Below are 13,488 nucleotides of genomic sequence, written 5' to 3' on the forward strand. Positions count from 1 at the left end.
TGCATGTCCTCATCTTTATGGATGTGTTTGTGTGTGCAGTGGGAATCTAGACAAACAGACTGCTAAGGGAAGCACAGCCCTGCACTACTGCTGCTTGACCGACAACACTGAATGTATGAAGCTGCTTCTGCGAGGAAAGGCGTCTGTCACCATTAGTAAGAGATCACATTATCTCAATCTGGAAAATGGATAGATTTAAAGTGTATGGGTTGTATTATTGTAGTTATTTTTTAAGCAACTTAAGACCTTGATGGTATTACTTAGATTTGGTACAAGGTAACCTTTACTTACCTTGGTGTGTACTTAACATTAAAGGGGATATATTATGAAAATCTGAATTGTTCCATATTTAAGTGCTATAATTGGGTGCTTCTATCAACCTAGAAAATGTGAAAAAGATCAACCCAGTAACTAAGTTTGGTAAACCATTCTATGTAAGCATGTGGAAAAATAGGTCATTCAGATTTGCCCCCCCCTTGTGATGTCAGAAGGGGATAATACGGCCCATTAATCTGCACTATCCAACCACAGCACTTCCATTTAGTGCAGAGATCAGCTCATTTGCATTTAAAAGGACACACCCAAAATGGCACATTTTTGCTCACACCTACAAAGTGGTTATTTTATGCTATAATAAATGATCTATATGGTATTTTGAGACAAACCTTCACATACGTACTCTGAGGACACCAGAGATTTATTTGATGTCTTAAAAATGTGAAATGTCCCCTTTAAATAATTGTTTTCTGTCCTCTTTTCTTGTAGCCAACGATGCTGGAGAAACTCCCCTTGATCTGGCCCGACGTCTCAGACACTCAAAGTGTGAAGAATTGGTGAGTGGACTTCTCATCATCTTTTTTAAGATTTTGTACCAGCATGAAAAGTCTCCAATGTGATCATCAATGTTGCGTAATTGACAGCTGACCCAAGCACAGACAGGGAAGTTTAACGTCCATGTGCATGTGGAGTACGACTGGCGTCTGCACAATGAAGATCTGGATGAGAGCGAAGATGAGATGGAGGACAAGGTAATCCTGCTTCTCTACTCATGCACACAAAAGATCCTTGTATTTTAACTCTCATTAGTGTTTCTACATCTAAAGTTATCGTGAGCTCATATAAACAACTATTGCGTTTCTCAGGCTTTGCATTGCACTCAAATTCAATTTGTTTTTCAAATCCGGCCTTTAGGACCGACTGTCCAAACTGTCATTACGTAAGTGATGAAATCTGACCTGTTTGTATAGGCAGGGTAGGCAAATTTTGTGTATTCACATGCCACCATGTTTTTTCATGTGTTAACCAAAAGGAGCTGTCAGTATGGAAACGGCAATAAAATCTCGCTGTGTACCTGAACTTAAGTGCCTGAGAACACTTAAAGGATTAGTCCATTTTCTTAAAACATTAATCCAGATAATTTACTCACCACCATGCCATCCAAAATGTTGATGTCTTTCTTTGTTCAGTCGAGAAGAAATTATGTTTTTTGAGAAAAACATTTCAGGATTTTTCTCATTTTAATGGACTTTAATGGACCCCAACACTTAAAAGTTTTAATGCAGTTTAAAATTGCAGTTTCAAAGGACTCTAAACGATCTCAAACGAGGCATAAGGGTCTTATCTAGCGAACGATTGTAATTTTTGACAAGAAAAATAAAAAATATGCACTTTTAAACCACAACTTCTCGTCTATCTCAGCTAGCGCCATCACGTCAAGAGGTCACGGATGACGTATGCGAATCTACGCCCCAGTGTTTACAAGTGTGGAGAAAGAGGACCGTTCCAGCGTTGTTGTATGTCGAATGTTACTAATTAATGTCTTTGTGTCAGTTTATTGTTTAAAATGGTCTGCAAATGTGTGTTACTTGTGACCTTTCCACGGCATTATGCAATTACGTGAGGTCACGCTGGCTCGTCACATAGCCGGAGGAAGAAGAGAAGTTGTGGTTTAAAACTGCATATTTTTTTATTTTTCTTGTCAAAAATGACAATCGTTTCGCTAGATAAGACGCTTAGGTGATTTCAAATGTCAACATTGGCTTTCAGAGATCATGCACCCCGCCTTTAAATGGATACTTCACACAAAAATGCATATTTGATGTACATAATTAACACAATTAATATATTAGAATTGTGTTTTAGTTATATAAGAAATTATCCTGGCTGTTCCTAGCTTTATAATGGTAGTAAATGGTGCTTCTGATTTAAAGCCCCAAATAGTCCATCCATCCTTCACTAAAGTAATCCACTTGGCTCTAGGGGGTTAAAAAAGGCTTTTTGAGGGCCATTTGATGCGAAAAATATCAATCTTAAATAACTAGCTTCTCATCTTTAATTTTGTGTTTCAGCCCATCCCTAACAGGCGAGACGAGCGTCCCGTCAGCTGTATTGTTCCAGGCACCGGCTCTATGATGCCCAACATGAGCGCGCTGGCTCGGGATGTGGTGAATGCTGTCAAAGACAAGCAGAGGGCTTTCATCCCCAGCATGATTTGCAATGAGACTTACGGCACCATGCTCGACGTTAGCCCTCCGCCACTTGGGTTACCAGGAGCACCTGGTCTCTCTCTGCCACCTCGCACCTTGGGAAGGGGTGAGTAGCATAATGGTAACTGTAGGAGGAGGTTGCTTGTATCAAATGCAGATTCGGCAGGCATACACTAAACGCATACTATTGTGTGTGTTTGCTTTGTAAGGGTGGAGTCCTCCTATGGAGATGATCGGAAGACAGAGGTCATCTTCAGACCCTTCAAACCCCCAGAGTTCAGAGAAGAACGGCTCTGTGTACGGTGAGTGCGCAGCTGTTCACATGTAGTTTATCATTTAAAGAGTTTTAAAAGTACTTCAGCTGTAGTAGCACAGACTGGTTAGTACTGGTTAGTTTCACTTGCTATTGGCTGAATGATAGATTGAAATGAGCTTAATGGTTCTAATTGGTCCAAAGTGGTTTTGTTTTTTCTTATCCTTCCTGTAATCCAAAATATATGTTAGTGGTCAAGCTGTATTTGGAACACGAAGGCTAGGTTGCACTTTGACTAAGATGGTTTATCCACTTACCACCTTAAAGGCAGGGTGCATGATTAAAAAAAAATGCACTGTTGCCTGGGTTGTGCATGTGTGTGGCGGGTCTATCAAAATAAGGTCCAGATTCTATTGGGGTAGGGGCGTGTTTGTTTCAGTGATTTCAAACATCAACATTGGCTCTCAGAGATCGTGCACCCTGCCTTTAATGTGGTTTTAACTAAATTTTACTGCAGGCAAAAGCTGTATGTCACTAGAGTAACAGGTCTTCTCGCTCCTGCAGTGCTACCCCCTGTTCCTCCACCTCCTCCTGCACCCAAGAGGCCACCGCCCCCAGATCCAAAGTCAACTCTTCCCCAAGGACCTCCGGTCCCACCCCCACCATCCTTTATACCACCTGCCCCAGTCAGACAAGTACCCGTAGTGCCGCCTGCTCCAGTGTTGCCACCTTCATTTTCTTATAAACCCGCACCTCCGCCTGTGCCCACACCGCCAAAAGCTCCTACAACCAAACCAATAAAATCACCATCTAGGTAAGACATCACCTCTCAGATTTATTTGATAACATTCAACCAAGTTTATATTTGTATGTAGACATCTGCTTTCATGCTCTGGTAGTAAGCATTGGCTGTACCATGTGTGTTCTCAGGGATCCTGTTGGTACTTTTAGTAAAGATGTAAATAAAGCAGCACTCAGCGCTCCCCGACCAAGTGACAAAACAGGTCAATCTTATATCACTCGCATATATAATAAAAGTCATGGCACTGTATGTATAAATTGGTCTAAATGGTAGTTTCCATTAACGCTGTTTTCTCCAGACTCTGGTTCATCGGCCTCCTCAGCGCCGACCCCGGCCCCCAAACCCAGAACAGCTGTACCCGTAAGTTTCTTTAAAATAACAGTAAATGTATATTTTATGAATTTACATACATTGTGTACCTTGTACGCCTCTCAGAAACCAAAACCCAAGAGGGTAAAGGCCATTTACAACTGTAAGGCTGATAACCCAGATGAGCTGACCTTCACTGAGGGAGAGGTAATAATAGTGGATGGAGAGGAGGACAAGGAGTGGTGGGTAAGTTCACAGCCACTCTCATACACACCTTGACGATTAAATCATGCCATTTAGATAGAAGCTCCTAATGATTCATCCATGTGTCCTGCAGGTGGGCCACATTGACGGGGAGCCAGACAGGAAAGGGGTTTTCCCCGTTTCATTTGTACACTTTATCACTGACTGATGTTGCAGACCGTTGCCTAGCTATAAAAACAGGATCAGATGTTTCGTGTGACAGAGCCACGGACTTCTACAACTAGCCATATGGATTTTAAAGGTGTCATCTGTATGGCGAATGGGAGCATTGGGACATTCACGAACTGGCATCTCAAAAATGCACAGGATAACATAAGATAAATGTTCTCAGGACTGCTACTTTATGCATCACCTCGATCCATGTTTTGGTTTAATAACGGAGACAAAAAATTCAGATTTTAAGTGCAATTACCTCTAACTTTAATGCAGAAATTGTGTGTGAGCTGTGATATGTGTGCTATGCATTATATGTGAACTGTTATTATATAAATTTTAATAATGTTAGATCCTTACTCCAGTTTTTATGATCATTACACACTCCGTTGCAGCGCAACTTTTATGATGTTAAGCAGTTAGTTAGGTGACATGATAAACCATGCAGCTTTCATCCCAAGTATTTTCTTAAAGTGCTGTTACTGAACAAGCCAATAAACCTTTTACTATATACATTTTAAATGGTGTGGGTTTATTTTTCAGCATTAAAGATATTTTTTATAAAAATAATTATGACAAAAAAATGTTAAAGCAGTTATTCTTAAATGGTTCACAGTTATTACACATTTGAAAGTTACATTTAGGAGATAGTTCACCTAAAAATAAAACTCCTATCATCATTCTGAACACAAAAGATATTTTGATCAATTATGTTAGAATACAGTTGACTGTACCCATTAACTTCAATAGTAATTGTTTATCCTACTATGGAAGTCAATGAGTACCGTCAAATGTGTGCTTAGCATCAAAATGTCGACTTTTGTGTTCAGAATGATGACATGAGTTTCATTTTTTGAGTGAACTATCCCTTGAACTGATAAACCATTCTATTAACAAATACATTTTTCCATACTGAAACATAAGGTCCAAAAGTGCCAGAATTTCATTCAATTCCTTTACATTATCAGATGGCCCAGGACAGGCTAATTTACTTTCGTCAAAAACTACATTCAAGTTTAGTTGGTCAGCATAATACTTACAGAAAAATACTCATATTTACAAAGCAAAATTATTTTTAACAGAATCTGAAAAACCTAGGAGAGTCAATAAGGGCAACAAAGTCAGTTCAGATGGCGTTGTCTCGGTGAAGCAAAAACTCCATTGTAGTTTCTGTGGTCCTTATGCACTCTGTACAGCTGCTACACTGCTTGAAACATCTGTAAAAAAGGGTGATTTTTTTATAAAATGTCTGCACAATTTCTTTTTTTATATGATATCAAATGTATTAACTCTTTCCCCACCATTGACGAGTTCTCGTTAATTAAAGGGATAGTACACCCAAAAATGAAAATAATGTCATTAATGACTCACCCTCATGTCGTTCCAAACTTGTAAGACCTCCATTTATCTTCAGAACACAGTTTAAGATGTTTTATATATAGTCAGAGAGCTTGTTAACCCTTTATTAAAAAAAATCTACGCACAGTACACTGTCCATGTCCAGAAAGGCAATAAAAACACCATCAAAGTAGTCCATGCGACACCAGTGGGTCAAAAAGAATCTGTTGAAGCATCGAAAACACATCTCGGTCCAAAAATAACAAACATTACGACTTTATTCAGCATTGTCTTCTATTCCGCGTCTGTTGTGAAACACATGCGCGAGACAAAAGTCACATGACTGCAGTGACACGGATGATGTGTTATCCTCAGACATGTTTGCGAAGTTTTTTTCCCCAAACTAACAGCGTACGTCTCCCTCAGACTGTAAACGAAGACCGGGCGCACAAAAAACAACAACAACAAAAAAAAACAGCTGGGGCGCACCAGATAACACGTCAGCCGTGTCGTACAGCATCCGCGTCACTACAGTCACGTGACTTTAGTCTCGTCATGCGCTTCACAACAGACGTGGAAGAGAAGACAAAGCTGAATAAAGTCATAATTTTTTTTTTTGGGACCAAGGTGTATTTTCGATGCTTCGACACATTCTGGCTGACCCACTGATGTCACGTTGACTGCTTTGATGATGTTTTTATTACCTTTCTGGATATGGACCAGGGGTCACCAACGTGGTGCCGCCCGCACAGAGTCTGTGAGGTGCCCGCTGAAGCACATTCTATGAAAACTCTCAACTGTAATATTTATTCATTACATATTTTTTATATTAGCTTGGCTTGGTTTACGTATACTAAAACATATAAACAAGTCAAATAAAATAAAATAAACAAGTAAAACAAAAAAGTTTTAAGTAGACTATATCAAAAAGTAGCCCTCCAGATTGTTTTATACATTGTGGTAGCCCTTGCTTATAAAAAGGTTGGAGACCCCTGATATGGACAATATACCATATGTGGATTTTCAAGGGTCAGCAAGCTCTCGGACTAAATATAAGACATCTTAAACTGTGTTCCGAAGATGAACGGAGGTATTACGAGTTTGGAACGACATGAGGGCCATTATTTTCATTTTTGGGTGAACTATCCCTTTAAAAGAAAACACTTCCCTGCCAATGACGAGTTTTTACGTCAATCCATATTTCTGCTATTATCCACTAGGTGGCACTCTTATCCAACTTATAAAACACTAAAGCATACACTGATTCAAAAACAGTAAAAACTCTTGTCTACTGTATGTTAAAATCATCGTTTTGAATCTGATCTCTAACAAAAGTCCTTTACAAAAAGGCAAATATCTTAGTTTGATATTTTTGAAACCTACCCATATTTAAGAGGTAATAACAAATAGAGATGTAATAAAACATATATTTTTTAAAGCAGTGGATCTGTTCTTTCATTTGACATTTTTCATGTTTATATATTTAAAGAATAATTTTCTGGAAGGCATTAAACTTTAGTGAAATTCACAAAAATGCTGGTGCTGGCTGGTAACTTTTTTTAAAAACGCTGGCGGGGAAAGAGTTAAAGGCAATTTTTCAAGATGTCATATGGCATCCCAAGAATGTGCCTGTAAAATTTTAGGTACACTATGGATCATTTATTATACCATGTTGAAAAGGCACCTTTTGGGAAGTGCAGGACAAAGTGCTGTTTTTATGGGTCTCTTTAAATGCAAATGAGCTGTTACCTCTCTTTCTGTTTACTGTTATCTATCTTGAAAACATACACAGTTTTTATAAGACAATAGCCTTGCTTCATTGTTCATAATGAATGTGCAGTAATTAAACGTAAAGAAGATTTAAAATAGAACAGATTATCTAACTGTGGTCTTTGGATGGTTGTGGGCGGGGCCTGCCTAAAGTGACATCAGTTTGCTCAGAAAGCGAGATTATCTCACGAGACTGTTGGGCTTTCACAGGGATTTCCAAAAAAGGAGATGGGAGATTTTTATCATTACAGGGTGGTTGTGTAAAAACAAAGGCAACACACATTTAAGGTAGGTCAAACAACATAAAATGCTAAATTTCTTATATTAAGTGACCTTTAAGATACAGATGCAGACAAACTTGAATTTCAACGCCATTTGGCTAACCTGGTAAAAGTGGTTTTGTGTGTATCCGGCTCTCCTCTAGTGTTAGAAAGCAGCCTGGTTTTGCAAGCTTTAACTCTTTGTTTGCTGAATCCATGGCATCGCTTGACCCTTCGGTCTCACAGGTGAGTATATGAATGGGACCCCGACAAGCCTTCAAGTGAATCTGAATAGAGTTCTAGAGCAGAACACAGGTACACATAAACATTAAAACACATAGCGAATTACATCACAATAAAAATTAGACTTAAAAATGACTCAAGTTTTCTGTGTATCTTAGGCTTACCTCAGTGGGAGTGGGCACCTCTAGCTTGGTCTCTTCAGGGGCTCTGACAGATATAATAGTCTGATCTCTGAAAACTCCAATCTGACAGATGTCCTCATACGTCACATAAGCCGAGGTGCAACTGTAGTTAAGGCCGAAACTACTACTAAAAGAAAAAAACGTACTTTCCTCCTTATTAACACACACATTAGTGATTATGACTATAATTTTAGCATTAATATGTAATCCACATTGCATATTTTGAAATTCTTTATCATCAAAAAGTTAAAAAACATGGGAAGGATATTCAGCATTATCTTTGAGGTCAGTCAGGGCGAATAACTGTTGGGCACAGTCTTTGATAAGCCTGTCAAGCGACTCCTCAGCTGACTTTAGTTTAAGCAGTTCAGCATTTGTCTCGAGTGGCTGTGTAATCCCGTAGAAGCTGATTGGTACTGAACTTCTTGAAAATAAAAACAGACATCTAAATGGCATATTAATGTATTTAGACAATACATTCAAAGGTTTGTGTCCATCAGTAGTTCTTAAACTTTTTGAGTGCGATTTAAATGCCTAAACTTACATCCATTGGATCTTGTTTTTAGACGTCTTTTTGATCAGCTGGATGCCATCAAGCACATTGGTGATGTCGTACACCCGCCTCTTCCTTGTGCCCAGTTTTTGCGAAGCCTCATTGAGATCAAGGATCCCATTTGGCGCTGCGAGAAGTAACTGCATGAAGCGTTTGGTCAGGTGTCCGAGAGCTACATCAGACTGATACTTGTTTAAAACTGAAAAAGTAACAACAGGAAGATTGTATTTTCCTAATTTTATCCAAGTACACATGAGCAAATCTAATTTTATGTGCAGAAAGTTATAATTAAATGTACTGATTATTAGTGATGCTTGATGGATGTACCTCTTGGTCGCTTGAAGTTGTTTATGTTGTTGCTGTAGCTGCTAGTTAAACTAAAAGAAAGCATTTGATATAATAAATGCAATTTTGGGGCAAAAATTAAATTAATATTGGTGCTTTTGACATGTGTAAAGTAAACTATATACTACTTACATGCTGGGATGTTCTCCTTGGACATCACTATTTATATGATTTGATCCATCATCTGCAAGACTGTTGTCTTCATCATGCTCTTCATCAAACTCATCATAATCAATACTATCTTCTCCAGCCACTCCACATTTGAAAGGCTAAATGAAGATTATGATGTAAGCAGTGTTACTTAAAATACAATTGATTTTTACCCGTCAAGGATTCCGCGTATCTAGAAGCTGGCATTGCAAATCATTTTACCTCATCTCGCTCATCACCCGAGCTCCAATCGACTAAAGGGGGCATGATAGGAATCGCGTCCGGGCTGATGCCATTGGGTGTGATGTGATGGGTTAGGAAATGATCTTCACATATCCGAACGTGCTCTGGGATTTCGCGCTCAGTCTCCCGTAAAGCTGCCAGCCATACTTTCACTCGGGCCTTGTCGTTTGGGAAGCTGAAAAATTTGCGCGGGCATTTTCGCAGCTCTCCCGGTTTCGCATTGTTGTGGTTTCTACAACTCTGAACCATACACTTCACCATCGTTGCGACACGGTTTCAGATTATATCGCTACATTCAGTAGGTACCATGTGCATTGTTTACACACATCGCGACAGGAAGTAAGGAGCCGTATCATGTGACCAAATCGGACCAATGAAATGTTTTGTTTGCCCGTTCAAATACTCTCTATTGGCACCTAGTGGATTGGAGAAGTAGATTACGATTTTTGTTTCATATCTAGTAAAAATAAATAAATAAATAAATAAATAAATAAAATAGCCATACCCCATACTATAGTTTAACCACGGGGTCTTCATGTACTTTCCTACAGCTACAACCTTACATATGCATTTGTATGAGTTTTGCTTGTGCTTAATTGCTGTGTTATCAAAATAACTAAACACTTATAAATATATAGATTTTTGTAGCATATTTCAATGCTTGACTTATACTCAAAATCAAAGAATTAAAAATGCCCTTCACCCCCTGGTTGAAAACACCGATAAGAGCGCTGCAAGAAACGACATCCGGATGACCTCAAAGTACCGCGATAACGATTCGAGAAATCATACGAAGTGTAATTTCGTCTCGCTCTCGCGGCACTTTGACGTCATCCGCCTGACAGTTCTAGCGGCGCCGCATGAAGTCGAACAGGCCTAAAGTTTTCCTTGCCCTGCCCAGCCTAGTACCTTTCATCCAATCAGTCGAGATACTGCCCAGACGTCACGCTTTATGGTTAATATTCATGAACCAAGTTTACCATAGTAGGATTTGTAGATCATTTGACGGCTGCGCGGCCTGGGCGTGTTGTTCCGTTTTTTACCAGCAGTGGACAGCAGCAAGCAGCAACAGTCTCTCTCCAGAGGTGGATGTATGTATGTATGTATGTATGTGGGATTGAATCAGTCACAGGGAACCGCACAGAATTAATACAATAGCGAAACATGGCTACTGAGGCGATATCAGCGTGCACCGGATCCAGTTTACTCCAACCCATAAGCGAGATAACCAACCTCCCGTTAGATCAGGTACATGCATGTGAAAGTAGTGTATTTCTCTGTTATTATCATTTTGTAAAAGTAACATTGAAGGTACAAAACCCTCATCACAGCTTTCACTGGCATCCAGGTCCTTCTGCAAATCCTTTGCGGGCTATGCCTAAAAATATTTGGTAAGATTAGACGCTGAATTGGTCATGTTATCCCTTGAGATTGGCAATGTATGTGCAATGGCATATTTTCGTCAGAGTGGGATCATTTAATGAAATTATTTGCGCGATGAAATTGATGTTGGATTCGTAAATGTGCACATATTAAAATAGATTCATACACGGCCTGGATTATCCTGATTTTACATCATCAAGGATTCAGGAGAGGGAACAAAATCATGTTAGAATCAGACACTGGATGTTGACTGTGTGTTATGCAGTTTGCCATGAAAAGATGATGGTGTGGTTAATGTTAACACAGCATCTTAGACGGAGACTTGTGTGTTGGATGTCGGCTCTCCAGACCATAGTGAGCTTCCTATCTAGACAGCATTCTAGTCTATTTGGCCATGGTGCTGCTTCTAGCACCGGGAATGGCAGCTTGAATAATTGTGATTGCCATGTTTTGAATCCGTGTTCTGTACGTGGCTTCCCCTAAAAATAAAAAAAACCTTTAGGTAAAGGTGTCCTGTAATTTTTACCCAAGACATAGCCCTGAATGTTATGATGGGTAATCATTTCATGAACTTGGTTATGCTGAGATTGACTTTTGCATTTGCATATTGTACAACACCAATGGAGGTCTTTGTTTAAAAGCTTTTCAGTTCAAATTAAGATGTGTGTTTACACATTTAAACACATCTATGGATATGTCTTCATTATTTTGTGTGTTGAAATAAAAAAAATTGGCATTTTCAGTGGTAAGATTTTATTATTATAGTTTATATCATTATCGATTAGTCAGGACGGTGCATTGAGAATCTCCACTACCATCCAGCAAGTAATATAATGTAACGTAGAATATGTAAGGTTGATATTGTAACCTGTTGTTATTTTAATAAGTATTATGACTGTATTTATACATGTATACTTATTTTTATATGCGAAAGTTTACATTTTTTTGTAGGAGGTTACTTGGCAAGATGTGGAAAACTATTGAAGAAAACACAGAGAAGAAAACAAATATAGTCTTGTTTTATTCAACAGGTGAATTTGGTATCAAAACTAGTTCGTTTTAGCCCTGAAACACTTCTGATTTAGGTTTAGTAGAACAGTTAACTTCTGTTGATGGAAGGTGAGAACAGACTGTAATGTGAGCTAGCGTTGTTCCCCGTCTGCCAGACTGCTACACATGTGCCTTATAAGAGAGAAAGTCTCTAATGCTTATTGCCTCTTGTGTATTTTGTGGTTGGTGTGGACCAGGCAGCTTCCCTGATTTCCCCATGAAAGGATGTTCTGGTCCTTCTGTCGTGTTTTGTACACATCACGGTCACATTGTGGACATGACTATGTGTTTTAATGCTTTGTTGTACATTCCCATACATTTATTTATTTCTCAGTCCACCACAAAATTAAAATTGACCACCACAAATAGATGTTTGCACATCGCGTTTATCACTATCTCTCTCCCACATGACAGTTTCTGTACCAACACCTGTGGCGTCAGCCGACGCCTTCCGCTTTGCTTCAGTTAAGTTGCATTTAAGCATATATGCGGACGTCCGCGTCGCGAATGTGCCGCTACAAACTGCAAGTCTGGAAAAAATTAGTATGGTGTTCCTGATTCTGAACCTGTGGATGTTTTTCATCGCTAAAAGGGAGTTTGGGAACTTATAGCAGAGCACAGATGACAACAGGTTTACTCGAGACAGCGCAAGCTAGCACGAAGGTAATGCTAATCTTTTACATTATTAGCGATAATGATGCTGGTAGTGATGATTCTCTCAGACCAATCAGTGATCTACAGTGTTTTCGCGACATGTTTTTGTATCAGCTCGGGTTGCTTGGAACCCTGACCGAGGTGGTACTAAAAAAGTATTGGGTACTACGTACTGCACCCAGTGGAAAAGCTCCCAAAAGTAAGCTGACCCAAACCAAACCATGGTGTGCTATGCAATGGAAAAGTGCCATTATTTTACTATGGAAGTCAATTGGGCTTCTGATCGGTTTCCTTTCAAGAAATATCTTCCTTCGTGTTTATCAGAACTAATACATTTATACAGATTTGTAACAACATGAGAGTAAATGATGACAGAATTTTCATTTTTGGGTGAACTATCCCTTTAACCCCAGTTGCTCCCCAGGGTTGCATGGATAGCCGCCTAGTGCCGCAACTTCCCTAACTGGACTTTGGATTGACTTCATGCGCCGCCACAAGAACCAAAAGGCGGATGACGTCAAAGTACCCTGAGATCAATTTGAGAATAAATAATAATTCTGATAGTTCGGGCAGTTGTAGCCTAGTGGTTAGAGTGTCGGGCTTGTAACCCAAGAGTTGCCGGTTTGAGCCTCACGACTGGTGGGTTGCAACTGTGGTGCCCTTGAGCAAGGCACCTTAACCCCAATTGCTTCCCGGGAGCTGCCCACTGCTCCGGGTGTGTGTGTGTGTGTTCATGACTTGCAGTGTGTGTGTGTTCACTATTCACTGGATGGGATAAATGCACAGGACACATTTCAAGTATGGGTTACCATACATTGGAAAATACGTCACTTTCACTTTTTATCACTTTTCATAGATGAGAAGTCTCATTTTGAATTGCTCTCGTGGTACTTTGACATCATCGACCTTCCAGTTTTTGCAGCCCTGCATGAAGTTGACCACACCTAATGGGAACCACTAATTTGAGTTTGGAGGCAGGACTATCCATTTGACCAATGGCCCATGGGGGTCTTTGTGGCAGCACTCACTATTTTATCAACTCAGTTCGAT

The 13,488-nt window shown here is 39.6% G+C and overlaps 3 protein-coding genes across 5 annotated transcripts in view; 2 read left to right on the forward strand and 1 right to left on the reverse strand.

Annotated features, from left to right (window-relative positions):
- The window catches only part of asap2b (ArfGAP with SH3 domain, ankyrin repeat and PH domain 2b), a 26,083-nt gene extending 21,294 nt beyond the window's left edge, over positions 1-4,789 (forward strand). The window contains exons 19-28 of the mRNA XM_073856087.1: positions 40-155; positions 766-833; positions 921-1,028; positions 2,349-2,592; positions 2,696-2,788; positions 3,304-3,553; positions 3,670-3,743; positions 3,840-3,901; positions 3,977-4,096; positions 4,188-4,789. Coding sequence (XP_073712188.1) covers positions 40-155; positions 766-833; positions 921-1,028; positions 2,349-2,592; positions 2,696-2,788; positions 3,304-3,553; positions 3,670-3,743; positions 3,840-3,901; positions 3,977-4,096; positions 4,188-4,262 — 1,210 coding nt within the window. The 3' untranslated portion in view covers positions 4,263-4,789. The remainder of the gene's footprint in view (positions 1-39; positions 156-765; positions 834-920; positions 1,029-2,348; positions 2,593-2,695; positions 2,789-3,303; positions 3,554-3,669; positions 3,744-3,839; positions 3,902-3,976; positions 4,097-4,187) is intronic.
- Positions 4,779-9,721, reverse strand: e2f6 (E2F transcription factor 6). Of its 2 annotated transcripts, none has more exons than XM_055186203.2 (8): positions 9,331-9,721; positions 9,091-9,227; positions 8,941-8,990; positions 8,605-8,812; positions 8,329-8,481; positions 8,043-8,157; positions 7,760-7,934; positions 4,779-5,484 (listed from the first exon to the last, which is right to left on the reverse strand). In XM_055186203.2, the coding sequence occupies exons 1-8, from the start codon at positions 9,610-9,612 to the stop codon at positions 5,447-5,449; spliced, it is 1,158 nt and encodes a 385-aa protein (XP_055042178.2). In that variant the 5' UTR covers positions 9,613-9,721; the 3' UTR covers positions 4,779-5,446. The 2 variants fall into 2 exon arrangements, with proteins under 2 accessions (XP_055042178.2, XP_055042177.2); XM_055186202.2 differs by having other exon boundaries at positions 8,329-8,484; positions 9,331-9,719.
- Positions 9,722-10,323: 602 nt separating this feature from the next.
- The window catches only part of mboat2b (membrane bound O-acyltransferase domain containing 2b), a 42,292-nt gene continuing 39,127 nt past the window's right edge, over positions 10,324-13,488 (forward strand). The window contains exon 1 of one of the 2 annotated variants that reach the window (XM_055185390.2): positions 10,324-10,599. In XM_055185390.2, coding sequence (XP_055041365.1) covers positions 10,516-10,599 — 84 coding nt within the window. In that variant the 5' untranslated portion in view covers positions 10,324-10,515. Of the gene's footprint in view, positions 10,600-10,632; positions 10,743-13,488 lie in introns of those variants that run through there. The other variant, XM_055185391.2, reaches the window with a different exon arrangement.

This window comes from Misgurnus anguillicaudatus, chromosome 18 (genome assembly GCF_027580225.2).
Source record: "Misgurnus anguillicaudatus chromosome 18, ASM2758022v2, whole genome shotgun sequence".
NCBI lineage: Eukaryota > Metazoa > Chordata > Actinopteri > Cypriniformes > Cobitidae > Misgurnus > Misgurnus anguillicaudatus.

What these genes read in the sequence shown, in the direction of transcription:
- e2f6 (XM_055186202.2), bottom strand. Translation starts at nt 9,612, where the DNA reads ATGGTGAAGTGTATGGTTCAGAGTTGTAGAAACCACAACAATGCGAAA. An exon ending in CAACTTCAAGCGACCAAGAG is followed by an intron (nt 8,813 to 8,940) that starts GTACATCCATCA and finishes TTACTTTTTCAG; the next exon opens with TTTTAAACAAGTATCAGTCT. An exon ending in AAAAACAAGATCCAATGGAT is followed by an intron (nt 8,485 to 8,604) that starts GTAAGTTTAGGC and finishes TTTATTTTCAAG; the next exon opens with AAGTTCAGTACCAATCAGCT.